At 42.7% G+C, this 27,836-nt stretch overlaps 1 protein-coding gene across 1 annotated transcript; it reads right to left on the bottom strand.

The window, feature by feature from the left end:
- Positions 1–65: 65 nt before the first annotated feature.
- On the bottom strand, positions 66–27,836 carry rbbp6 (retinoblastoma binding protein 6; the record flags this gene model as incomplete). Its single annotated transcript, XM_080723204.1, has 18 exons — positions 27,359–27,836; positions 25,771–25,876; positions 22,181–22,232; positions 20,032–20,076; positions 18,355–18,443; positions 17,963–18,062; positions 17,599–17,738; positions 17,162–17,343; positions 16,866–16,969; positions 15,713–15,892; positions 6,787–6,938; positions 5,752–5,866; positions 5,320–5,386; positions 4,903–4,945; positions 4,405–4,761; positions 3,890–4,015; positions 2,547–2,684; positions 66–2,055 (listed from the first exon to the last, which is right to left on the bottom strand). Coding segments are annotated over exons 1-18 (4,152 nt in total), but the record flags the coding sequence as incomplete, so codon positions are not given.

Raw genomic sequence — 27,836 nt, 5'->3', positions numbered from 1 at the left:
CTCCTCCTCCTCTCTCCGTCCTCCTCCTCCTCACACGCTTCTCCATCTCTAGGTTTTGATCCTTCCTTCTCTTGTTCTTCATATTCCTTTCCCCTCTTCTCTCCTTCCTCCTCTCCTCCAGGGCCTCTGCTCCTCCTACTGTCCTCTCTGCTCTCCTTCTCTCCTGTGTGGGTTTTTCCTGTGTTGTCCAACAGCACACTCTCCTCTGTTGCTCTGGTAGTTTTGTTCTTTTGTCCGCCTCCGATAAAGGTGCTGGTCCATAAATCAAGGTCTTCCTCCCCAAATATATTTACTGCAAAGCTATTTCTTCTTACTTCTTCCTCCTCCTCCTTTATATTGATCCCCCTGCGCTTAGGTCTCTCCTCCTCTCCCCAGCTAGACCTCTCACTCTTCTTTTCCACGGTCTCTCCTTTTGGATTTTCTTTAAACATGGCCTCCTGTTCTCTGGCCACCTCCCTCTTTTTATCGCTTTTGACCTCCCCTTCTTCTCTGCTCTCCTTCTCCCGTTGCTCTCCTGCACCGGTATTCACCTTCACCTCACCCACCAACTCTCCTCCTCCAGCCGAGGTCTTCCTCTTGGACTCCCCCCGTCTCCCGCTGTCCTCCTCCTTTTTTAATTTCTCCGCCGGCCTCTTCCCGTCCAGGTTGATGTTGATGCTTATCTTCTTCTGAGGCGTCACCTTCATCCCTCCCTCCCAGACCTCTCTCTCCGTTAGGGGCTGGGCTTTCATCCACTCTTTCTTCTTCTCCTTCTTTCGTTTCTCTCTGTCCGGTGGATTCCAGGACAGACTCTGTAGGGGTTCCTCCTCCTCTTTTAGAGACCTGTCATGATCGATCCCCTGGGAGACGTTTATCTCCATCTCCCTTCTCTCCCTCTCCTCTTCTCTCCTCCTTTTCTTCCCTTCGGGCCTACTGGGGTCCAGAGCTCGGCTACCATGGGGCAGTTGGTCACCATCTCTACCCACCCTGCATGCCTCTGTACTGGGCGTGTCTCCCCTGTCTGTCTCCCTGCCCTCCTTGGAGTCTGGATCTTCTCTCGTCATCCTCTGTCTGTCCTCTCCCTCACTGTCCTGTTCCATTTGTCTGTCCTCATGACAGCCCTCTTGATGGTCTGCATGTTCCACTGGTTTGATGGTAGGAAGGGCTGAGGCATCGTTGGTGATTGGTTCATCACACAGCGGAGTGCTGCCGCCACGGTTGACTTGTCCAGTGGTATCAATCCTCTCCTCCTCATGGATGTTGTCAGTTGAGTCTGAGGCACTGGGGAATGACGACGACGACGACTCCTCCCCTTCTCCTGCCCCTGGCCCATTCTCCTCCTTCGTCCTCCTCCTGTGCTTCTTGCATTTCTGGTCATCGAGGTCAGCAGTTGCCGTGTCAGTAACAGAGTGTTTTGGGACAGGCAGGTGGCCGTACTTTGCGGCGCACCTCTGCTGGTAAGTGGTTGGCCTGGCTGTGTCTCTGGGAGGCGGGGAGCTACTGCGTCTGCCTCTGGACGAATGGGCATGCGGGGAGGGGCTGTGCCTCCTTTTGGTACGCCCGTGGCGAGATCGGTGGCGGGAGCGCGACGAGGATGGGGGGCTGAATCTCCTTTCTCCTCGGGCCTCCCTCCTGTCAGGAGGAGGAGGGGGAGGTGGCGGCATGGGGAAGTGCGGCGAGAGGTGCTGTAGGTGGCTGAAGTATTTCTCGTACCACTCCCTGTACTCCCTCTCCCACTGCCGGTGTCTGTCATGATCCCTGCCATCGGAGTGGTGGTGGCTAGCTGCTGTCTTCATGTTCCTATAACCACCCGCAGAGTGCCTCTGCTGTTCTGCTTCCTGCCAGCTGCCTGGCGGTGGTCTCCTGCCAGGCTGCTGCTGGTGGTGCTTGTCGTGGCGTCTGTTGCCACCGTGTGCCGTCGATGGCGGCGATTTGGACCTGGAGTGGTAACTGCCCCGCTGGGACGACGAGGACGAGGCCGTAGGGGAACGTGATCGCCGGTAACCGTAGGAGACGGGGCGACCGCCGCGAGGCATGCGGGCAGGGTGCATCCGCTGGCCGGAGCGAGATCTGGCCCTGAAGGAGACAACAATTCCAGACATTTTAAGACCATTTTTATATCAGCAATGTGTCCTTAGAACTTCTTTCTACCTTGAAAAAAACTATTGATCCATAATCTAGCGCCGGGGTTCTCAAACCTTTTTATACCACAACCCCATATTATAAGTTAAGATCTGTTTATTTGACAGGGACCTTGCTCATTAATGGACATGTCAGTTTTCACTTCAATGTAAATGAGCCAGATTTAGCCCGCTGTGGGCTAATTTCCATCTGCAGTCCCTGGACCCCCATTTGTGGTGATATCAATGAGATATTATGAGGGAAATTCTTTGGCGACCAGCTGTCCACAAACAGCTGTCCACAAACAGGCTACTGGATGTTGTCTGAGGTCCATGACCCCTGGCCTAAGGGAGAATATACTGTACATCATTGCATTAATCCCCTCAGGGAGAACTTGAGGCATGTGTGGCATGTCTGCAAGAAATAACAATGAAGTTGCATAATACCTGCATCTGGTGATTCTGTCTTGGGATGGTGAACGAGATCTAGAGCGGCTGTAGGAACGGGAACGGGAGCGGGAGGAGCTGGAGCCGGAGTAAGAACGAGAGGATGAGCTGCTGTGGGATGGACCTCGATGTGGTGACCTATGTGAGAGAATGAGAGGGAGGGAGAAGAGCACCAGAGTAGTTTAAGAGAGAGAAATGCGTTGCTTGGCGTGTCAAGTTTGTCTAGGACTTTTCTTTTTTTTTTTTGCTTTGAAGTTCAAATATACTCAACATTTCAGTGCATGGCTCGTCACAGTGCGTTGTTAACCAAGAGTACCCTACCAGTCAAAAGTTTGGACACAGCTTTCATTCAATGTGTGTGAGAAGATGTGTCTAAACTTTTGGCTGGTAGGGTATGTATAGCAGTAGCGCTGGCTGCCCCATAGAGGTATAATAATAATAGAGAGGGCAACTGATATCCCCGCCCGTCCACTTGCATCCACAGCCAATACATTTCTAAAGCATCGGTAGAATTGTGACCACCCCTTTACAGCACACCTAGCCAATGAAATAATTATTTTGACGTAGAAGTGATGTGACGTGACGTGACGAGACTGCCATAGATTGCATACCTAGATTCACCAGTATAAATAAGCTAATAAGGGTAATTAAATTGGAAAAGTGACCTAAATGATCAGCCGGTAGGTACTTTGACATCCCTGCTTTGTAGTTTATAGATAGATAGATAGATAGATAGATACCTTTATTATCCCAAGGGGGAAATTCAGTTGTCCAGTAGTAGCACAGCAGTATACAGTTATTTACAAAGTTACAGAGACGTAAGAAAAAATAGATAAGAGGGTATATGTATATATACTTATATATTATTCGCCCCCTCTATTGATGCACCTTCTCTTTATTGGTACTGTACTGCTCTTTTTTTTTTTTTCTTTTTTTTTTTTGTTCTCTTGTTTCTTTCCCTCTTATCTATTTTTTCTTACGTCTCTGTAACTTTGTTTATGAAAAAAGCAGAGTACTAGACTGTATTTCCATAAGGTTTTTGCTGAATACATGTTATGATAGTTGCAAAAATGTAGCACGTATGGCTAATTTTGTATGAATTTTCAGACCGGAATTTCAGACCACTGCCAAGAGCAACTATAAGGTGAATAGGCATCATATTTGAGTATACATGGATTTGGACCGGACCGGTGTGCATTACTGTTCATGGGGAGAAAGCCTAAGTAAAATATGTAGCATCCTGAATATGAGAAACGTGTCCTTACCCTATAAGAAACCCTTTAAGTTGTATGTGTATGTAATTTCACCATCACCTTTACCATTTAGACAGAGATATTGTGTACCTGGAGTAGGAGCGTCTTCTCTCCTTCTGGAGATTCCTGTATTCCAGCAGCTCTTTGGCAAAGTCATTTGTCATGTCCTCCAGCCTGGATTTCTGCCTGTCCCTGCCCGGCACGCGGCTGGAAGGACTGAAAGACAAAAATCTGATTGAATTTCATTTAGTGTAGAGCAGTGTTTCTCAAACGTTCACATTTCAAGGTCTCTCCTTAACTCTGACACTGTACAAATGGAACCAAATGAACCTGTTAGTTACAGACTTGTATGGGGAAATTTAGACCTCCCTAAAGGAACCCACAGAGTCCCTGGAATCCACTTTGAGAACCACTGGTGTAGAGTACACGTTTCACACAACTGAAAACAACACCCCTAACACCAGAAATCTACAACCGAATTTCGGCCACAGACGCTTACCGATGGCCTGGTTTGGTGTGTCACTGCAATATGGTAGCGAAATGATTAAATGTTTGGACAATAATAGCCTTGCATTCATAGCTAATCTAATGAATCCTCCATTCACCTTTCCTTCAGCCTCCTCTGGGGTCTGTAGAGCTGCTCCTTAGGGATGAGGGGAGGAATGGAAGAGGTGGGACCAGTGGAGGACAGGGAACCACGGAAGGGGGTCCCAGCGGGAGTTGGGGGTGCCCACGGGGTCACCAAAGGGGGGGGTGGATAGCTGGGGGGTGGCTGCTGTCCTGGGGGATAGGAGGGGAAGGTGGAAGGGAAAAAGATGGGTGGAGGGGGAAAGTTAGGAGGGTGGGGAAGGAGAGCAGAGGAAGAGGAGGCGGAGGAAGAGGGGGGGGCTTGGGGGGGAGGGCGGCGGTGGTCGTCAGAGTGGGTCCAGCTACTGATGGGGTGGTCCGTGGTGGAGGAGGAGCTGCGGAGAGGCGAGGGAGAAGACATCAGACGGATGAAAGAGTTGGGTACAAAATCAATACATACTGTATGGAAGGCAAATACACACACACACACACACACACACACACACACACACATGCACACACACGGTCACACAAACCTCTCCCAGGTGGGTGGTGGGCCAGACTGACTGAGAGGTGGACCTGTGGATTCAGAAAGGAGAAATGTTTTTTCCAGCAATAATACTCATCCTCAGTCTGGTTAAAAATGTATAGGTTGAATTAAATCTTTCCCTCATAATCATCTTCATCATCATCGTTTCATGAAAGAAGAAAGGAATGTGGGTTGTTTGGCCACTGTGTTCACTTCCTATTGCTTTGTTGGTTGTAATGTCATTGAGCCATGAAAACAAGCTTCTTCTATGGTTGCGCCTGATTTATACTTGGTTGCGCATTAGGTCATGCACCAAATCAGATCACAACGTGTGCATGCTGCAACATGTTGTGAGCTTGTAGATCTGCTGTTGTCAGATCTACCACCACACACTGCCTGTATGTGGTTTGTGGCTTGGTCTCACCTGATGTTGACGGCTGTAGGTTTAGACTGGTTGACGGGGGTTGGCCTGCCATTGGAATATGGTAACCCTAGGAAAACAAGAACAAACAGACACATTTAAATAGGAAGGAAAAATATAAAAAAGGAAAGTCTGACCACACAGATGTAGACACTGTATGAATCAAAGTCTGAAAACAGGCTGGAAAATGTTATCCAGGTCATCTCGGAACGAAAATTGTGGAAGTGTTTCGGTAGAAGCAGTAACTGCAGCAATACCAATGGAGCACAGATAAGAGAGGCAGTATACATTACAAAATGCATGGACTGCTAGAAAGGTTACAACTGCGGTGTGACAATATCCAATATATTTTCTATAATGTGTTCATTTAACAGAGTATTTTACCGTGTACACATATTGTGTATAAGTAATGGTGTATTGTATGTGTGTACTTACCACAGGTACAAGTGGTGAGGAGGCACTGGTGGAGTCTGTAGCAGAGACCACGACAGATGGGACAACAGCAGCGGTAGCCATAGTAACAGCCGTCTCGGTCTCCACCTCAGCATCTCTGGAGAAACATTGCATCAACACAATAGCAGTCATACTTCCACTGTTTTTTTTTTTTCAGTGTCCGGTCCATGTGAATTCATTCAGTCACAGATTGCATGGATACAGTACATGTGTCAAATAAAAACATTGTTCAGTGGGCTGGGAGCTAAAAGGTTGCCTTGAGATGTCCTGACAGGGTCACTGTGTTGTCAGGTATACATTATACTGTATGTTTTATTGTAATGTAAGTTTCATTCATTCTGTTGTTCATTATTACCGGGTACACATTATTGGGTATTATTATTTTATGCTTTAACTATTGAAAAATAGCAGATATACAAGCTCACTGCGAGCTTGTAGATCTGCTATTTTTTTTTATCGTGAAAATTAGAATTTTGACCCGATTCTATAAGTGTCTTTTGAATCCTTCTAAGGTTTTTTGGAAAAACCTATGTTTCTATGTCAGCAATCTGGCTAGCCATCGTCAAAGAAAAGGTCCTTTTCACTTAAATGGAGTTAGTCTGTTCTTGAGAGACTACTATGTCAGTGGTTCTCAAACTGTGAAGGACCCCCAAAATGATATTTATTTGGCCACGGACCCGCATCTCAAAATATTTAGTTCCAGGGACCACCCAGAAGCAAAATTTGAGTTATAAAACGTTCGCTTTAAAAATACATATACAGTATTCAAAGATTTGCACACATTTTCACGACTTTTTCAAAAATAGCAGATCTACAAGCTCACAGCGCGGCACTCGGTGCCGCGCTGTGAGCTTGTATATCTGCTATTTTTCAATGGCTAAAGCATTCAATAATTCTAGGCCTAAATGGGTTAACACAAAATGTGGGTTGAGAACCACTGTTCTACTGGGTGTTTTCCGGCACACAGCATGCATGCGTGTACGTGTTTGTGTTGTGTGTACAGATGTGCATGTATACTTGGCAGGTGTATCCAGGTGATTGTGCTGGTGCTGAGGGGAGGCCACAGGTGTGCTGTAGGACGAGGAGGGGCCTGTTGCTATGGGTGGAGTTTCATCCAGCTGAGCCAGGGGAGGGGTGTCTGAGGCTGGTGGGCGGGGCATTAGAGGGTCCTAGGGACAGAATAGAATATGTTATGCCGATGACACTCAACAGTTTTTCTCCTTTCCCCCCTCTGCCACTCAGGTTGAAGAGCTAAACGTTGCATCGCTGCACAGCAGATGTCTTCCCACCACCTCAAGCTGAACGGAGATAAAGACAGGTCTTCTCTTATTCCCAGGTAAGTCCTGCCCCATGCAGGATCTCACTATTTCCATAGACAACTCCCTGGTGGCTTCTGTTCCAAATGCCAAGAGCCAGGGAGTTGTCCCGGGCAGTCGGCTCTTATTCATACATTGCTTCAGTTATTCTCTTCTGTAGGTTTACACATAATAACATTGGAAAGATTAGACCCTTCCTCACCCAGGAGTCTACAGTCTACCCATATCCAGGCCTCAGTCATCTAAAAGTCTGACAACTGTAACTCCCTCCTTACTGGCTTCACCGACATGCTCACTTAAATCCACTGACAGGTTTTTGAGCGGTGCTAACCGCTCCTATAGACCGCTTAGAAAAAATGATGTCACAAATGATGTCACAAATGATGATGACATGAGTCCGCTAGACCAATGAAACACTTCGATTCTGTTGATCTGTCCATGATGTCATAGTCACATAGGCACCCGATTGGTTAACTCTGATTTAGAACGCGTTTAGGCCGCCAAAATTACGTCATAAAAAATTATTGAGCGGTGCTAACATTGAATTTCAAAATAGTTCATTTGAATTTCTCAATTGTATGAGTCATGTATTATTATCTATAATACATGAAAACAAACCACACTTTTAGACAGAGCGCTTTAATCACAGGGCCCTGTCTAGAAGTGTGGTTTGTTTTCATGTATTATAGAGATATCCAGCTCAAGACAATTTTGAAATTCAAAGAATATAAATAAACAGCTTATCACAAATGATGATGACATGAGTCCACTAGACCAATGAAACACTTCGATTCTGTTGATCTGTCCATGACGTCATAGTCACATAGGCACCCGATTGGTTAACTCTGATTTAGAACGCGTTTAGGCCGCCTAAATTACGTAATAAAAAAATATTGAGCGGTGCTAACCTTGAATTTCAAAATAGTTCATTTGAATTTCTCAATTGTATGAGTCATGTATTATCTATAATACATGAAAACAAACCACACTTTTAGACAGAGCGCTTTAATCACAGGGCCCTGTCTAAAAGTGTGGTTTGTTTTCATGTATTATAGAGATATCCAGCTCAAGACAATTTTGAAATTCAAAGAATATAAATAAACAACTTATGATTATCATGTAGATCGAAGTACGAGCTTTACCACGCCTAACCAACCCCATATCCTGGACACTTCATGGGAGTGAAAATACAGTAGAACCTCCTTCTCCTCTTTGGATCTGCAACTACTGTTGAATTTTGTACAATCGGTCTCTCATCTTGCCGGCCTTCTGGCTAAACTGGGACAGTGATCATGAAGGTGATACCTATAATAATGTCATGTTTGGCAGATCCTTGCGGATGTCAGCACTGAGTGACAGAGAGAATGTTTGCAAGATGTCTAGAATGTCTAGAACCACTCCACAGCAGATGTGGTAAAGTCTCGACCAAACAAGTCCAGTATTTGTCTGCAACTCTACAGATCCTTTTGTCATTGTGGTTAAAGTAAAGCAATAGAAACTGTGTATGACATTCCAGCTGCTCTTCATGCTCTTTGGTCTTGGGCTCCTCAGCCATCATTTGCAAGAAGACATCAAATATCGTCCCAACAGAAATAACACATGCCAGACTTGTCTTTTCGAATGACTTTGTCTTCAATTTGTCTTCAAAGTATCTTAACATGACCTTTCAGGGTCATTAGAATGCACTATCCTCATGTATTCTAATATTTAGGTACCGGTATGTAGACATGGCAAAGTCCAGCTTATGGTCCTTATAGTACCAGTACTCATCCAGACACCACAGCCCCACACAGAACACCTGGAACACAAAGAAGGGGGCGGTGGCTCTCTCCCTGAAGAGCTCCAGGAAATCAGGCACCATCAACAGTTGGGTCTCTCCTTAGGTCCTCTGTACAGGTGGGTCTCTCCTTAGGTCCTTAGGTCCCACTTCTCCATGTATTCTTTGTCTTTCTTCAGGTGATGAATAACACCAATAGGTTTCCCCCGCACAGTCCTTTCCAAAGTTTCCTCTGCCTTCTGGATGCCGAGTCTGAAGTCGGCCACATTTGGACGCAGCTTCCGTCCCCTATGGTAAACAGCCAGTGCAGACTCAAAATCCCCCATGGTGCACAGTGCCTCTGCCTTACAGTACAATCCCTTGTAAAATGTCTTGTCATGTTTAAGAGATGCCTCAGCGTCCCTTAAAGCATTTTCTGGATCCCCCATCCCCCCCAGGAAACATTTAGATCGCTCAGCGAGGCAGTCCTTGTCTTCCACCTTGAGCATTAATCCCATGGAATAGCTTTCTATAGCTTTGATATAGTGCCCCTTTTGGTACAACTGATCTCCCATTGCCAAATAACTTTGAAATGTCGGGAAGAAGGGGATGACCTTTGGTGGGACGACCTTTGGCGCTGGGGCTCCTTCCGTGTCAATCATGGTGGCGGCCATTTCAGCCTTTATGTGGTGCTCGCTGCTCTTGCGATACCAGACAATTGTGATCCGCTTTTGGAGAAATTACCTGTGTTGGTTTGACTGCTGCTTTTATATCCGTTACGCTGACGACAGATCTACCCATGACGTCATCCATTGCTTTGTGGAGTTCAGTTTTGAAGCCTTGATTTCAGCAAATTGGATGTACTGTAGCCTACATGTAGGATGCTGTCATCATGCCATAGGTGACCATATACTGTAGGCCTATTTGTTGTTGTTGGGTGGGAGAGTGGAACTGGGGAAACACATCTTTGCGATCCCCCATCTTCAAGAAACATTTATTTTAGATCATCCGACATAATGTTCAAGTGCCACGTTCCTTTCCCTACAGAGAGAAAGACAGCGAGAGGGACATGGAGAGATCTATTCAATATTCTTCTATGAGTCTCGGTATCTGAATCTATCTCCAGATGTCAGTGAGTGAGTCACACTTTTGCCCTGCTCATATCTCCAAAACCGTTGCCCCCATCCATGCCAAATGTTGCACACACACTCCTTACCTGCCAAACTACAACCTCCAAGGACCCCCAGAGCTCCAGGGACCCCCAGGTCCCTGGGGGACCCCCAGGTGTAAATAAATGTCCCTCCGTGAGTGACACGTCACACGTCACACTTTTGCCCTGCTCATATCTCCACAACCGTTGCCCCCATCCATGCCACATTTTGCACACACACTCCTTACCTGGCAAACTACAACCTCCAAGGACCCCTGGTGTAAAAAATGACCACATGTGCAAAAATGACCAAATGACCACCCCAACGGGGCTGCTCACGGGGAATTCCTGGGGACCACCCACTCCTGGTGCTCCAGAACGGATGCAAAAGTGGTGGCGCCCCCAGTGGAGGACCCCCTCCACTGCAGCTCACATAAAATGCCGTAACTCGGGCTAGGAGTGTCCGGGAGAGCCGGGGCCGGTACCTATTCGTCCGCCAAGGCAACGCGGAGACCCCACCCCTCATTTCTCACATGGCCCTCTTCTAGCGCCACCTGCAGGCCGATTTTTAAAACACATTTTTGGACACTGCTCCTACAGTTTTTGCCCTAAAATCACGCAAATCGCTACACAGTATGTCTACACTCATCCCATCAACATGAATCTGTCCCATATAGCGCCACCTTCAGGCCGATTTTTAAAAAACACATTTTTGGACACTGCTCCTACAGATTTTGCCCTAAAATCACGGAAATCACTACACAATATGTCTACACTCATGTCATCAACATGGATCAGGAAGATTTTGGAAAAACCCATTTTTGCCCTATTTGTGGAGATAAGCGACCATCTCCCGATTAGGGAGTCTTACTGGTACTCCCTAAATATTTCTGCACCGCTCACTTCGCACAGGTGCGATTTCAGGTTCAGATTTCAGATTGTGAATACTAAACTGCTCATGTTGAATTCGGCTAATTCATGGTTAGAACAGTTATTGATCGATCACGGCCATTTGATTGAAGACACACAAAGCATTATTATTATTATTATTATAGATTATTTAAAGAAAAACAAGGCTTGAAAACTGTCCACAATGTATCTCCCTAAATATATTTGCACCCGTGCGAAGTGAGCGGTGCAAAAATATTTAGGGAGTATGATATACTGTGGACTTTGATTTTCAAGCCTTTTCTTTAAATAACTAGACCAGGTCAACCTGGTTGTGCCAGACCCCCTGTCTGTCATCATCATTTATGACATCATGCCTTTTGTAGGCATGTCATCATCATGTCATCATCATATATACCCTTTATATAGAAAACCCGGACAGACATTTGCTTATGTAGGCCTACCCATTTCATGGGTCTGGCAATCATAAATGTTTTTCCCTTTTAAATTGAAGATATTAAATAATATTTTTGTCTTTTACTCCAGAATTGTATCATAAGGATATGATATCTTGTAGAGAGAATATCTTGTAGAGAGAATGGTGAAAGAAAAAGATAAAAAAAGAAACAAACAAAATAAAAAGAAATATGTATATATATAAATATAGGAACAGATTTATAGTTCTTTTGTGTTTTTAGTTATTGTTATTAATAGGGTATCATGGTCTTTTGCTGTGTAGTATGAACTATATAGACAACATTGTGCATTGCTGTTGTTTTTATTAAGGAAGTAGACGTGGTCTATGTGTCCTCCGTTGAAATGGGTTGGTCTTTGTACGATTTCAGTGAATCCAATGTCTTTTATTGCATGTGAAATGTTGTTGTTGGGTTTATCAGCTGAGCATATGTTGAAGTCACCACAAATCACAGTTGATTTGAGAGGGTTGATTAATGCTATTAATTTGTTCAACAAGGTGTTATTTGTTTTGCTTCTATAGACACTAATTGTGGGCTCGCCTATAAGGCGAGCACACTCTAGATGTTGTCATTATTTATTTATTTATTTGTTTATATATCATACTGTAGACGGGAACTTCGGTTCCTTTCTACTCCTACATACTTAGTGAGAAAATGAAAATAAAAACACCAATGTGTTCAGTTTACAGTGGCGAAGTGTGCTATTATTTTCTATAGCAATCGGCCAAATGGTGGCGCTGTAGGAAGCCTTCGAAAGTGCGAACTTTGAACAGGTATAGCTCATGCTGTGTTTGAGTTACAGTCATGAAACCTGTATACACCTTCAGGCCGATTTTTAAAAAACACATTTTTGGACTTTGAGAACAGTTATTGATCGATCACGGCCATTTGATTGAAGACACACAAAGTATTATTATTATTATTATAGATTATTTAAAGAAAAACAAGGCTTGAAAATTGTCCACAATGTATCTCCCTAAATATATTTGCACCGCTCACTTCGCACGGGTGCGATTTTTATTTAACCTCCAAAGGCCCACAATGCAAGAGTTGACCTTGAATTTTGACCTTAACACTTACGTTGCAATCAATAAATCTCCTTAAAAGTCCAAGATGCCATGGTCTCCATAGACTTCCATGTAATTCATAGTGCACGGATCGTGCACGCCCATGCCTAGATCATGCACCACGTGTGTGCACGCTGTTCACAGCTTTCAAACAAAAGAATCCGCTTGGAAATCCGTTCAGGCATTCATGATCTAGCAGCCATTATGTTTTCTTCAGATGTAAACAAACATGGCTGCCATGTTTGAAAGAATGGGTTGGTATGGGGGTTAAACATGCAATTTCGCGATCATGCCTAATACATTTCTGGAGGTCCAAAAAACATTTTTGAAAAAAAAAATCTTTTTTGAAAAATAAATAAATAAAAACAAATCGATGGTCTCAAACATGCCCATGGATGCCATGAAATCGATGAAAAATTCGTTTTGAATGAAGGCTGTTTTAAAGAAGGTTTACAATTGGATTGAAAGAGAGCACACACACACACACACACACACACACACACACACACACACACACACACACACACACACACACACACACACACACACACACACACACACACACACACACACACACACACACACACACACACACACACACACACACACACACACACACACCAACAGCTGCAGAAGAGCCTAGAGCAGGGGTCTTCAACAGGGGGTTGAACACAAGTAGTGCTATATGGTAGAAATAGGTCAACAATACAAATTATGCTAGAAGTGAGAGACATTGGAGCAGCTCAGACAGTTCTAACCTTTTATTCAGGTAACAGTATAACAAAATAGACCAACGTTTCGATACTATTGCATGACTCTGATGAAGATGCACTAGCATCGAAACGTTAGGCTATTTTGTTATACTGGCACCTGAATAAAAGGTTAGAACTGTCTGAGCTGCTCCAGTGTCTCTCTCTTCTGCATACATCTGTCCCTGCTCCTGTGATGCACCAGACTAGCTGTGTAGGCTGAGGCGCGCTGTAGAACCCCTTTGTTCACAAATTATGCTAGTTTTGTGGATTAATCTATTTTTTTATGAGTGGGTCCCAAGTCTGACTGCATGCCTTGGTGAACAGCACCCTCTAGTGGCCAACAGTGGGCTCATCAAACTATGTCTTTGGCAGGGAGGGTTATGTATAGCCTCGCAGGCCATCCCGAGCTAGCTACGTCATCACCAATGTGCTTCCTTTCTCGGTCTGGTGGTCCTCCTTATGAGAATCTACGTTCTAATTTCCAATCAAATGGCTGCATTTGGAGCGACCCGCCTCACAGCGCTCCTGATTGGTCGAGCGGCTGCTGCAGTTCTCACATTTTGTAAACAAACATGGCGGTCCCCATGCCCGACGCGAGTTCACAAATCGCAAATAAAAGCTGCATTAAGCGAAGTTTTATCTGAAATCAACGGAATCTCAGAACATAAAAAAGAACATCAGTTTGCACTTTTAGAATTTCTGTCTGGAAAAGACGTATTTGATGTTCTGCCGACGATGTTTTGATGCGCTGATGACTACTGACTGGACCTGTCAGTCAAAGTGAGTAACTAAGTTTTGAGTTTTGTTTTTTGGGTGTTTTCACATGAGCAAAAATGCTGGCATAGCCATAAAATACCTTGTTTTCACTACAGCATTGTCGCAGTATGAAAGTCTGTGTTGCCAGACTTTGCGAGAGAAATAAGCAACCAGGTGTACGAAAATAAGCCCCAAAAAGTGATATTATCTAGGCCACACAAGCAATTTAAAACTATAAGCATCGCCACATCAGCTACTTGACAATTACCGATCACAACAAATAAAACGCAGCCAGAAACGATCAATATATACAAGCAACTTTACGGAAATCAAGACCATAGTCGCTTATAATTAGCAGACATGGCAACCAGTGCGCACCACACTGTCTGGACGCTTGGTCGCTTGCTAAAGCAGCAGCGGACTCACGTCTGTTCGTCTCTCCTTTTCTCTCTCACCAATGGATTTAACAAGTTACAAGAAATATTCTTCATGAAACAACACATGTGAACCTTATGTGTCACATAAGGTTCAGAAAGGATCGCTTATGCAACGTGTTGCACATGTGGGATTGTGGGCTTGTTTTTTTTCTTCACGCGTCACCGATGGATGCTGGTCATCCACTCGCTCGCTGCTCAGTAAAACACTTTACGACGAGAAACTATTAACTAATGATGCCGCTCTTTGAGTTGGTAGCTTCCAACTTTCATCACAGCATAGGCCAAATGAGCGCATTGCGTCCCAATCAGACAAGAAATAGGCTATAGCACCATAAAAAGAGTTCACTGTGGGGAAATTTCTATTCTCCCAGTACTTTCAGCAAAAATTACTAGGTATTTTGCCGTCAAATTTTGGAGTCCAAAACTAACGGAAGACAAAATAAGTGGCCGTTTTCACATGGCGTGAATTTCAAAATTGCCGTCATTTTGGAAAAAACTTCCAGAAGTTTGACTCAGTGAAAACGGGGCTTAAGTCATTGCGTAATGCGAGTCAGACTCTCCCCTGGGAGAGTCTGCCTGTTGCGAGGCTAGGTTATGTAAGCACTCTAGTCATTCTACTTTCCTGGCAGTTAACAAGTTAAACAATTAACACAATAGGTAAAAGTATGATGTTTTAGTAATATAGTTCCAACTGTTCTACATTCTGCCAAGCAGGTGAAGAAATCACAGATTGAGGCTTTAACTTTTGCTTTTGAAACATCCCAGAGTATCAAGATTGAATTTTTTTGGAAGATGCTTCTGAATCTGAACACATTTCTAGGGTTCAAATGCTCTAATCTTTAAACAATAACGGATAATTGCCAATCTTCAAGCTCTCAATGCGTTGCATTCAGATTGAGAGCTAGATTGGCTATTTTCCTGTGATGGCTTCAATAGAATCCAAAAGACTGAAATCAGTCAGGGTCACTGAGAACTTCAATCCATGCCTATTATGAACAAAAATAGAGGTAACATATCTACGAGCTGTTACCAGACGACAAAGAATAAAATAGTTTTTGATTATATAATAATTACATTACATTTAAGTGGTAAATTCCTTCACCACTCTTTTTTGTTAAGATGTGTCTAATAGTTAATTACAGATGTTCAAAGACTCCTTTAAGAGAACCTCAAACTGAGACCCACCTCATTATCACACTGTAATTATTTCTGAACAGCTTCAATGACATAACAGCCTCAGACTGGGTCTGAGGCTGTTATTTTTTGTGGTAATCTAATCCTCCTGCCAAACCCAAACCTCAAACATTGTCATTAGAAGCCTCTTAAGTGTTATTGTGACATTAACCTGCTGGCTGCGGATTGGCTGGTAGGCCCTTGGAGTTCGCAACTGTGAGGAGGAAGGAGGGGTAGGGGCAGGGCTCGGTGTGGGAGTCAGGTTGGGCGTTGTGGTTTGGGACTGGGAGTTACTAGCTGGTTTCTTCTGGTTCTTGGCATAACCGCTTTCATTCTTGAAGTTGTTCACGGTCTGTGAGGGGACAGATGGCAAAAATATATATATTTGAGTGATTTAGGTTAATTCATGAAACTCGGCCCTACAGCATGCTAGCAATGTGAGCTTTAAGAGGTTCTAAATGCCCAGTCAAAACATGTGTATTATCCATCAATCCACCTTTCCTTCAATTCATCCAGGGTCCAACAGTCATGAATAATAATGACCTTAATTTTTTTGCATGTTCATCTGTATCCTATACTAAATTATAAAGAGGCAGTTATGAAAAGATTAAGATCGGATTCAGATTAAACATTTATTTTAAACTAGCATCGTAGTGAAGCCACAATCTCAGGGCTCCAACGTCTTTGGAATGCAAACCTCCTCTGACTTGTGTAGATTTAGCAACTTGATTAACATCCAAGATTCCATGTACTGCTGTGGAAAAGTTCCCCGGGGAAAGGTTACAGTAGTTCTGGTGGGATATCCCCACAATGTACTTTGTAGTAGTAGTAGTTTGAATTAACTGCTGAACTGCTGCCATTATGCAGTAATTCTGTGAACTATTCCTTTGCATACAGATAAAACTCCTTGGCGATTAATTCTACCACATTTTCTCAATTAGTCATGTTTAGCAGTCATGTTTTGTCCATTGTTGACATGGTGAGATTCTTCCATCTTATTTAGCTGAGCACCATGACCAAAGCTATGTCTAGAGTAGACCATAGCTAGGTTCAGAGAAGCTGCTTGCAGTGTCAGTTGAGCCTACCTTGGCCCAACTGCTGTATAACTAGAGAAAACATGACTTTAGCTGGGATTGATCCATCATCATCAGTCCTATGTAATAAACATTGTTAATTTACAAGCCCACCTTGATTTGATTCACATCATTATGCCGTGATTGTTCGATGAGTTATGATTTTTGCACATTTGGGCCCGCTTTCATCCAACCACCCTCCCATTTACGATTCCAGCCAACCATTTACGATTCCACCCATCACTTGCTCACCAGTCGAAGAAACTTATTGGCTATGAGGGAATCGGGGGAGACATCCGATTGGCCACATGTGGGGCAGACATGCTCATCAGACTCCAGCAAGGCGGTACGGATACCTGGGGGGTGGGAGAGAAATGGGTTGAAAAGAGAGACAGAGGTGGATACAGAGAGATAGGGCTGACAGTTTTTGAAACAGAAGGACTGAGATTGCAGAATGTGTGTGTGTGTGTGTGTGTGCGTGCGTGCGTGCGTGCGTGTGTGTGTGCGTGTGTGTGTGTGAGTGGGGGGGGGGGGGGGGGGGTACTCACATTCATCACAGTAGCTGTTCTCACAGCAGGGGCTGACCACGGCGTCGGTCAGCGTCTCCTTACAGATCAGACACAGCAGCTCCTCTGGGATGGGTTCTCCTTCGTCCTCCTCTTCCTCACACTCAGTCTGTGGCAGGGGGACAAATGGAGGCCTCTCCTTCTTCCCCAGAGCATATGCCTCACTATGCAACAAACACAGGCAAAAGGAATACAGCATTTTTACAAAATTACATGTAACACACAAACACAAAATAAATGCACACAAAGTACATACAGAATACCCACAAAGAATGCACACACACTAACAGAAATCGAATTATCTTAGGCCCGCATTGTGGAAATCTCTAGTTCATGTCTGAAGGGGAGTTACATACACATGGATGTAGACATGCACGGACGCACACACACATACAATCTAGTCTGCAGCCAGCACTTACGCGTCTATAGGGTTGATAGCATAGCGTCCACAGCTGGTGAGCATGGCTCCTCTCATACTGGGGTCGTCCACTTCCACCATGAAGGAACGAGGGATGCCTGTACTTTTTCTTATCTTGGGAGCTGCCTCATATGGTTTTTCCTGATGACACACACACACACACACACACACACACACACACACACACACACACACACACACACACACACACACACACACACACACACACACACACACACACACACACACACACACACACACACACACACACACACACTTTTATTGCCACTAGTTTCCAACGTACATACACGACTAGATGAATGCTGGTGAGTTTAACAGTGTATGACAAGAGGTCTCCATCTCACATTGTTGGAGGGACAGTTCTTGATGTGGTGTCCGCTCTTCCCACAACGAAAACAGGTGTAGCTGGCAGGAGGAAGCAGAGGAACCCCCTTCTTAACATAACTAGATATGGAGAGAGACAGAGGAACAGATTAATTACGAGAAGGACGGCAAAGAAATTAAAACAGGGAAGGGAGTAAATGCCTTTGCACACAGAGTCCGATTTTCCGAGAGGAAAGAACTGACAATATTGTCCGACTCTAGACAAATTCGGGACCGGTGTGCACGAGGTCATAGAGTCACCATGTGTTCATTTAAAATCAGACCATGTGCAAAGCCCTTTAGATAAAAGGACTGAAATAAATGATGTGGAATGTCAGGGTATAAAGGTCACATGGTCTTGATTTGAACTCACTTCATGGGGTCATAGTCGTAGTTGGACTGAGACATCATGGCTCTGATCTTGTCGTCCTCTGACCCATCGGCCTCTGCCAAATTAGCAGTCTACACACACACACACACAAACGTATGCATACAGTACACAAACGTCAAAAGGGCCTACGTCCATGGTCATCAATATAATAAAACAATGGCTCTCTCTCACACACACACACACACACAGCGACTGATGCCTTGGCAGTTCTACTGCTAGCTGACAGACGAACAAAGAACACTGTGTTGGTTGTACTGGAGAGTTAGACAATGCCTTCTTATGACAGATAACTACTGGCAGAAGACATCTCACTTTAGCGATAAAATAAGGTGTTTTTTTCCTGCTTTTCTGCTATGCAAAAATAATATTCTGGAAAAAGCAACGTGCTGCAAAGCATCTTCTGTAGTACAAAATATATTTCCCAGTCAATCAGTTCACATTGACCATCATCTGTCTGGTTGCTTCTGCTACCCAACTTCCATCTAGACTAGAGGACAAACAATCGTGTCAGAAATCAAGATCTACCATTATAACGACATGAACTCCAGCATCACTATTTCTGGGGCAAACATTTAGTCAAATCAGTCTACAAGCTCTTTTCAACAACTATTGGGGGGGAAAGGAGTGGGGGGCTCTGGTAAATGAAGTACATAGAGTTTAAGTGGATAATAGCAACAAAATTGGCCTTTGTCAGTATTTCTCACATAATAAAGTGACTTAATGAATTTTAAAAGCATGTCGACTTGTAATAGCTTATCAAGTATGTTAAAATTACAATGAATAACTGATAGCCAAAGCTATGCAACTGTAATTAGAGGAGGGAATTCTTGGAACAATGTTTCAAGAATGAGATCAGATATGAGATCAGTCCACACAGGTTCTGAAAACATTTGCCAAGTTTTATTCACAATTCTTTTTACATAAACATAACAGAGAAAGCAAAACGATATGTTTTCATGTACAAAGGAGCCTCTTGGAGGCGGAGCACACTCCGACAAACAAACACAATATATCAAGGGTCAAGCTGAGGTTGTCCATGACCTTTGACAACAGAATAGATCTTATTTTTTATTTTACATCCATAACACTTCAACTAGAGCTCATTAAAAAAATGACTACAGATTCTGACACAGAGAAGAACACAATACAAAATCTACACAAAGTATAGCTTTTCAGATGTTAATACATAAACAGTTAAAATTATCAATATAGTACAGTATAGAACAGTACAGTGTGAACATATCAAATTGGCTAAGTTTTCTTGGAAACGCACACATACTGTAGTTTAGTCACTCATAACATAAGCGCCTAACATTAGTTACCACACAGCACATGCACACCTAAATGTTACTCAGACATTTGCCCACTTTGAGTTAACAACATGAACCTTAGTGTCCCTATACAAACATTTAAGCTAAAATAGGTGAACATTCTGTGACTCGTTGTGAGCTTTTATTTAGATTGTCTATTTGTTGTAGAGGGGTCAACAAAGTATTAGTAATAGTTTTATGTGGTTAAACGAACACCACATAAATGATGATTCTGTTGTGAGTGTAGTAGGAAAGGGAGAATGGCTGTGATTGTATTGGATCCAAAAGGGAACCTATTCCCATATAAACTATGTTCGAACTTAATTAGGAAAGAAAATGAAGAGTATACCTTTGACAGAATAGCCAGGGATGTTGAGGCGGTGTGATCATTCACCTGTTTGAATTAAGGATAAAAGACAATAAATTAATAAATAAGTTTCACTAATGCAGCAATCATTACTATTACATATCACACACACACAGGTGTGCATTTCCATTGGAAATGAAATTGTTGTGTCCAAAAGCATTATAATCTTAGTATTACATCTTATTAGTATCTTAGCATTATAAGCTGTACAGTCATGAAACTGTACCTTTTCCTATATGCAAACTTCTAATAAAGTCTTCAATCAATCAATCTTAGAAAGTGAAAAGTCAGTCCTGTTAAGAGGACCTCCAGCGTTAAAACATAAGCACACATCGACAGATGTTCTGACCCCTCCTGTCCTTACAAAAACACATTTGTTCAAACACACAGATTGTACTTGGGTTTTTGCTTGAATGCCCAGTGTCCGTTTGTCCAACACCATGCTTCTATGAACAGCTTCCACATGAAACACTGCACTGCAATTTGCGCGTGTGGGAGGTGAACTCGTGAGATGCATTTATCATACTTCTACAGTACCACAGCTTTAGTGAGAGAACATTGACTTTGAAAAATAATTAGTTGTGTAAAAACCACCTGATGTTTCAGTCATTAAAAACAAACATAATAACGCCCCTAAAAAAGCAATAATTGGGAGAAAATTAAGCACAAAGATACAAATCTGCCATTTCATTCAAGGTGTCTGCCTGCATATTATGTGCCAAGTCAAGTGTGTGTGTGTGTGTGTGTGTGTGTGTGTCATTTGCGTCTCTGACAAATAACCCTCGACCAATTAAATATGACTCATCTACCCAGTTGTCAATCGAAGAGGAGGGACCAAGAAGACCAACTCCAACCACAGCAGATGTGCCAACTATTAGTATAGTGTATCAACACACGCTACAGTACAGATTGGTTAAAAAAACATTTGATTTATTCAAATAATTGCTGGATTGTCACTTACATAATGCCACATGTTATCTAAACAGTAAAATGGAAATTTAACTGAGAATGCGTCAATGCTGGACAATAAAGCCATGTGAATCTAGACTGACTGGTATCTCCAGGATGGAAGACATTTCAACTCTGCATTTGCTAGCTGACGGATGCACTTATCAAAAGTCAAACACATTGCTCATAATAAACAAAAGATTTTACTGGTTTGAAACAATTATATTATATATAAAAAAAGTATGTACTGTCCAACAGATTCATAATCGGGTCAAGACATCCAAGAAGTTGTTCATGAGGCAGATAGTTCTGTTCTCATCACAAACTTTAGTTCTTGTCACAAAGATTACAGGTAGTTTATTGCATAGGATTCTAAAAGAACCATTTTCATGGTTCCATAGAATATTCTTTTGAGTAGCACTTTTAGCAAGAGTGCAATTCAACACAAAAACCACCAAAGACCTACAAGATTAGAGAATAAAGAAAACCTCTGCACTCCATCTGCAAAGTTAGCAAGTCTGTAAAAGTTGCTCTCATGTTGAGACGCAAGCAAGTGGTGACAAGTCCAACTGTCTACTGACTTGGCACTCTAATGACAGTTGGTTTATCAGTTCTCATAGCTCATCTGTGTCAAACATGACAATGTGATATGGGTTGTTCCACCCAATCGGTTATCAGCACTCACAGGGAAAGATCTTGTACAGTGGCCCAGTCTCCCAATGTTACATAATAACAGCACAGACCTGTTGACTAAACAGCTGACTAATGAGGGAGAATGAACACTTTGCAAACAATTTATTAGAAAAACAAACAAAATCGCCACTCGCCAGACATTTTTTGTGTTCAGCTTAAAGCAGCTTCTGACGAAAATGTGCTCTTTTAATCGGAACACTACAGTTTACACACACCATCCCCTCGGTTCTAATGAGCAATCACAGATGGCGTAACGTTAGTGTACATAATGACTTTTTTGAAAAGAATTTCAATGTGAAATATTACTCAGCCCAGGGTAAAAATCTCAGAGATGAAAACACAGACAGTAGCTGAGTTCCTCATTATTACTTGTTATTTTAAATGTTAAAAGTTGGAATATTACATTATGGAATGGAGCACATGTTTTAACAGCAGGTGTTGTAGTGGTGTAGGCAGTGTTTGGTGGGTGGGTAGGGGTTTGTTTACATACTGCTTTGGAGGCTTTGAAGGCTTGGTGGTGGTGGTGGTGTTCTGAACGGGCACTGAAACACAATGAGAAACAATGATTAGCCAGAGTTGTCCCCATGACTTTAACACCTAGACAGCAGGTGAAGATGTTAGGACTTTAAATGTCACCTCATTTGGAAAGACAGCATATTCTTGGCCATTCACTCATTGACTTCCTGGAAGGTCACCTCGACGATTACTATTATAATTATTATTTGCCTTTTTCTATGGGCTATTTTACACACCACAATAGGTTATTAAGCCAGTTATGTGTTTAACTTCAACACTGAAAGAGTGGGGACTTCACTCTCGCTGCTGCGGGAGAGACGGAGAGCAGAGGTGATGATGTATAGACGTTGGATAATCATCATAATAATAAACATTATAGGCTATTGTCGGCTATTTTCACAGTAGGCTAACAAGTGTTGCCTACTAAAGCAGTCATTAAACTCTCAGTAGCCAAACTGTTACAGATGCGACCGGCCAGGGGTGCGTTCAAAAGTATCGAAACGAGGTATTGTTCATTTTTACGTGAACCGATACTCAATAGTATCGACGTCATGCAACCATTAAAAGTATCGCTGACGATACCCAACCCTAACTATCAGAGATAAATATGAATTACCAGAGGAGGATACAAAAGGCAGAGGCATGGACACCCCCCAAACCCCACAGCAAATTAAACCGTAGGGACACACAGTGGGGTAGGATCAGCCCCAAAGCCAATAGAAAAGTATAGAACGGACGTTTCCATTCATGGGTATGGCATGCTTCAGTGTCAAACAGTGAAGAGGAAGTATCCTCCATGGGGGCCTCAGTCTGTGTGATGAATTTTGTTAAATGCGGAATAGTTCGCCATGCAGATCCCTGTATCCATTGTAACACGCATAATCAGGTCCCCGGGCAAAGCAAGTGGCAGTGAATACGGAAGTAGGGTGCTTATGACCCACATATACTATTTTCTACATAATCAACCCTATCCACTTATCTGAGTCTCTATCAATTCTCTTATCAGTAAATTCACTCGCACACGCAATGTTGTTATGGGGCTGTCTGGATTATGTTCTTATAGCACTTTTTAGATCTCATCCTTCCCCAACACTGAATGAATTTGTACAATTAAGGATATCAGTTCCTCATTGTCTTCACTACCTAAGCCTAAACGTATATGAATTCTCCCTACTTGTAAAGGTTGACGGAACAACTGTATTTTGAAATCCAAATGCGAAAGCCTGGAAAGGTAACATAAAATTTACATGGAATAGGTTTACACTTGAAAGAGCTAAAATAGGCTTTTCCAGTTCCACTGTTAGGAATGTTGACCTATGAACATGCATGAGGGATACATGTCTTTACTTGAATCCAATACTGATACGTACAGTATAACACTTGCATTTGTCATGTACAAAAAAGTAAGTGGTTACTCAAACTAATTCCACAGGCTTAGTTGGATTGAGGAGATGATAAATGCTAGTTCTATGCGAATATATGTTGGTTACTTGTTCGCGTGCTTCGTTAGATTTGTTTTCGCTTGACCTCAAATGCTAAGAATGTTATTTAGATATCCTGTTTAGACAGATGCTAAGTTTGACCACATGGTATCCTAGTTTCTTTGAAGCACTAAATCCTTTTCTTTGTGTCACCATTTAAACCTGACTTCATCTAAAAGCTCACAGATCTACACACTCAACGTGACGCGTGAGGGCTTGTACAATAATCGTACAGATAGTCTATTTTTGTTCTGTTAGATCCACACACAACAAAGCTTTATCCCTGTCATTTGTTGATTAGGCTTCATGCCATTTACTCTATCTCCCACATAGTGACTCTGGATGAGAGCGACTGCTAAACGCCTAAATTGTAAATTGAGAAACAGAAATGGGAACACGACACGCAGGTGGCTGAGACTGAGAGCTGTGGTCCAACATCTGTTGATTTGAATAACGGAACATTTCGACTGACTCACAAGGAAAACATCGGTCGGGTTTCACCCAATATGTCAAACATGAATTAATTAATTGGAATCACTACTATTCTCATGTACTGTATGCCCAGGACCAGATGTATGAGGTCGTCTTCAGTAGACATTCGAATGACCACTTAAATTAACCCTAGTTGACCGGAGTCCCCAAAGGGTCTTTTGCAAATGTTCGCCCCAGAATTAGGGATGCAAGGTTTCACATACAGCAACATTTTTTTTTAACTCAAAATATGAATATTTTGATGACACCACGAAATCTGTTCAAAAGGTTATCATTTCAGAACCTGCATTGCCAAAAATCTCCATCTAAACTACACAGTAAAGTCCTGAGTGCTACACTTTTTACATTCAAGGGTGCCACTGTGCCCTTACTGCCCGGTGTTTTATCCTTAGACGCTGAATGTATTGGATTGCTTCAGCATTTTAAAGATAACATACGCAGTTCACTACATGGACACAATGACATCCACCCTTAATCAAAATGCAATGCAGAAATATATTACCTGCAGTTGAAGGTAATCATCATGCCAAATGTTTTCTTGTTCCAACTATTAGCAGCTAGATAAATATTTCCAAAACAAAGATTGTGCAAACATTCAAAAATATTTAGATTCCAATACCATTCAGGTATTCACAATAAAACATCATGTTCCTCACCGTTCATATACCAGAGTCTACGCCGCTAGATGCCAAACGAATTACACTCAAAGCATAGAAAATGCTTATAGAAAAAGGAATCTTCATTTATACATGCTTACAGGACTTTAAAGTGGTCGTAAATCCAGAAACACGTCCCCTTGTAGAAGTGATATTTCAATGTTGCCAACTTTATGGTACAGTCAAATGTTTTCAAAACCAAACTTTAATTATATCTTCAATTTGATGTCTACATTAATCAGATTGTTCTTTAATTTAAAAAATGGCATGAAGCTAAATCAACAAATGATAGGGTTAAAGCCCTGTTATACTTTGTGTTTGTCTGTCCCATTATATAATATTTATTCCATGGAGTTCGAATTGACTTGGTGGTGTAGATGGGTCCATTTAGGCAGGAGGGCAGCTCTGCTGGGTGATGGGAGTAAACATCTTTATCAATGCTGCAGTTTAGCCCAGTGCTGCTGGGCCCTAGTACAGAGTATGGGCATGCATAAAGTGAATGGCAAATTGAGTGTCAAAGTGAGTTTAACATTGTTTAATGCAATCAGATAGACTTTTCTGTTTGGATGTATGGGCTGTCAATGCTAGAAATAGTTTTTTGCCACTCAGTAGGCGTTCCTGCATAACTTCCGGGTATGATGATGATGTACCCTCTATATCTCCAAGTTTCTCATTTGTACGTTTTTCTTTGTAAAGTAAAGCCCTGCTTCATAATATAAGACTCTAAAGACTGTCACACAAAACTAGTGAAAATAGTTGATCTACAAGAACAACGCCTCTACAAGCACACAATGCCGCGCATCGTGAGGCGTTGTGTGCTTGTAGATCGGCCATTTTCACAATTTTAAATGGTTTGTAAAATAACACAAAAAGAAAGTACGTTTTTTGACATACAAGGTTTTCACCCGACAACAACGATAAATGATTTGACTCACGTCATGGTATATGTCTTGCCACTAGAGGACTTGACTCCCCCCATGGGAATCCTCCGGATGATGACAGAGGAGTTCTTTGAAATGGGGGCTTCGTCATCTGTGTACTCTGATGAGCAAGAGAAATGAGAGAGAGAGCAAGAGAGATTGATCAGTACACAGATCCATAATGCTGAGGATGGTGTGGTAACGACGTGTCACATCATTTAAGTGTTAGATCTTATCTACAGGATGCTGCGACACTTTACGGTGATTTTATCACCCGTGAACGATTACTGTGGAAGTGGTGCAATTTCCTCTGTGCTCATGTCATCGAAATGACGCGCGCGCGCGCGTACACACACACACACACACACACACACACACACACTGTGCATACATAGAACATGTGAAAACATCTCATCGCTTCATCTTTCCCTGTAGTTTTCTACACAGTGAATAAAATAAGATGACCCGTACACCATCTGCACTTGCACAATAAGGAACATTTCATTTAAGCAACCTCTTCATCAGGCATCTTCCCTGTGACCGAAACTTTTTTTTTCCTGTGACCAAAACGTTGCTTAAATAAAATTTAAATAATATATTTTTTAAATAAAATGTTGCTCAGGATCAAACAGGATCAAGACATATAAACACAGGAAACAATCCGGGCACTCAGGTTAAAAGGAGGAACACGCCATTTAAAAAAACAAAACATTTTGGCAGTTTTTTTTATAAATAAAGGCTTGTTCCTCCTTTTAATCTTGAGTGCCCGCAGGATCATCTACTATAACTGATCTCCACTCATCAGACCTCACCATTATAGGACCACAATGGAAACAAGCTCTCAGGGCTTTTTTTGTGTTATCATTTGAGCATTGCTTGCATAATTGTACTTGCTATAGTGTTTGGATTGTGTTAACCACAGCATTACCACCAGGAGAGCATCCGTGTAACTACCATTATTTTATGCTTTGGCTATTAAAAAATGGCAGATATACAAGCTATAATATTTATCTGCCATTTTTGAAAAATCTGTTCCAATTTGAAATTGAAAAATGTGTGCAAATCTTTGAATAATAAATAAAAACATTAGATTTTCCTATGACAGCCTAGTGAGCATACTGATTTTACTGTTAGCAGCTGCAGGTAAATTCATAGTTCATAATTCATGGACAGCATGCAAGAAGCAGCACAGGCGGTAGGTAGGTAATGCAACAGGAATTCTGTCCATTCATGAGCTTCATTGTCCTGAGGTGACACTTCTACAGAAGTTGCTGCCATCATCATCAACCCCCTCTCCCCCTCACCCCCACCCAACACCGACCCCAGCGTGGTGGTGACGTCAGCAGCAAGCCAGACTAGACAGCTGTCAAGGCTACACCACGTGTTTTAAAGGTTATATATGTAGCATTATTTTTTTAAGTGAAGAAAAAGAAAAAACGAATAAGAAAATGACACACACACTGAGCTATTAAAAAAAAGTTAAGAATGTAAGTATTATATATAGCTATTACAAATTACATTAAATGTATAAAATCAACGTGTCATTCTGTGTCATCCGTAACAACATAAAGGTAACGTTACCACCACAACTCGACAGTTATACCTTCTTGGGTCTGTGCGTTGGTGACCTGCAGGTCGCAGTCCCCGGGCTTGAGTTTCTCCCTGCCCATGATCTGTCTCTTCAGCTCTCTCAGTGTGATGTGCAGGCCGTCGAACACCACCGCGTCGTACTGGAGCTTGGACGAAAACTTATAATGAACGACAGCCATGTCGACGACAGGGGTCGAAGGCAACACCTAACCTAACCGAACGGCCGACTCACGAGCGCTGACAACAACGAATAAACGCTATAATATGTTATCTACGCACTTGACGTGCGACTGTCAGCGCAGCCAACGGGCAGGTTTTAGCTCGCTAGCTCCGGCGTTAGCATCCGGTTCCCTTTAAAGCCAACGGGGTGCTCGCGCTGCCTGCTGCTGCCACTGAAAACTGTTTACAACAATGTTGCTTCTTGCTTGGTCGCAACAAAAATGACAATAAATAACGTGAAACACCCGGCGCGTGCCGCCGCGTGCCCACTC

The sequence above is a fragment of the Nannobrachium achirus genome (genome assembly GCF_963921795.1).
Source record: "Nannobrachium achirus genome assembly, chromosome: 4".
Classification (NCBI taxonomy): Eukaryota; Metazoa; Chordata; class Actinopteri; order Myctophiformes; family Myctophidae; genus Nannobrachium; species Nannobrachium achirus.
Note: the sequence above shows the minus strand (reverse complement) of the source record. Positions and strands in the feature narration are given on the sequence as shown.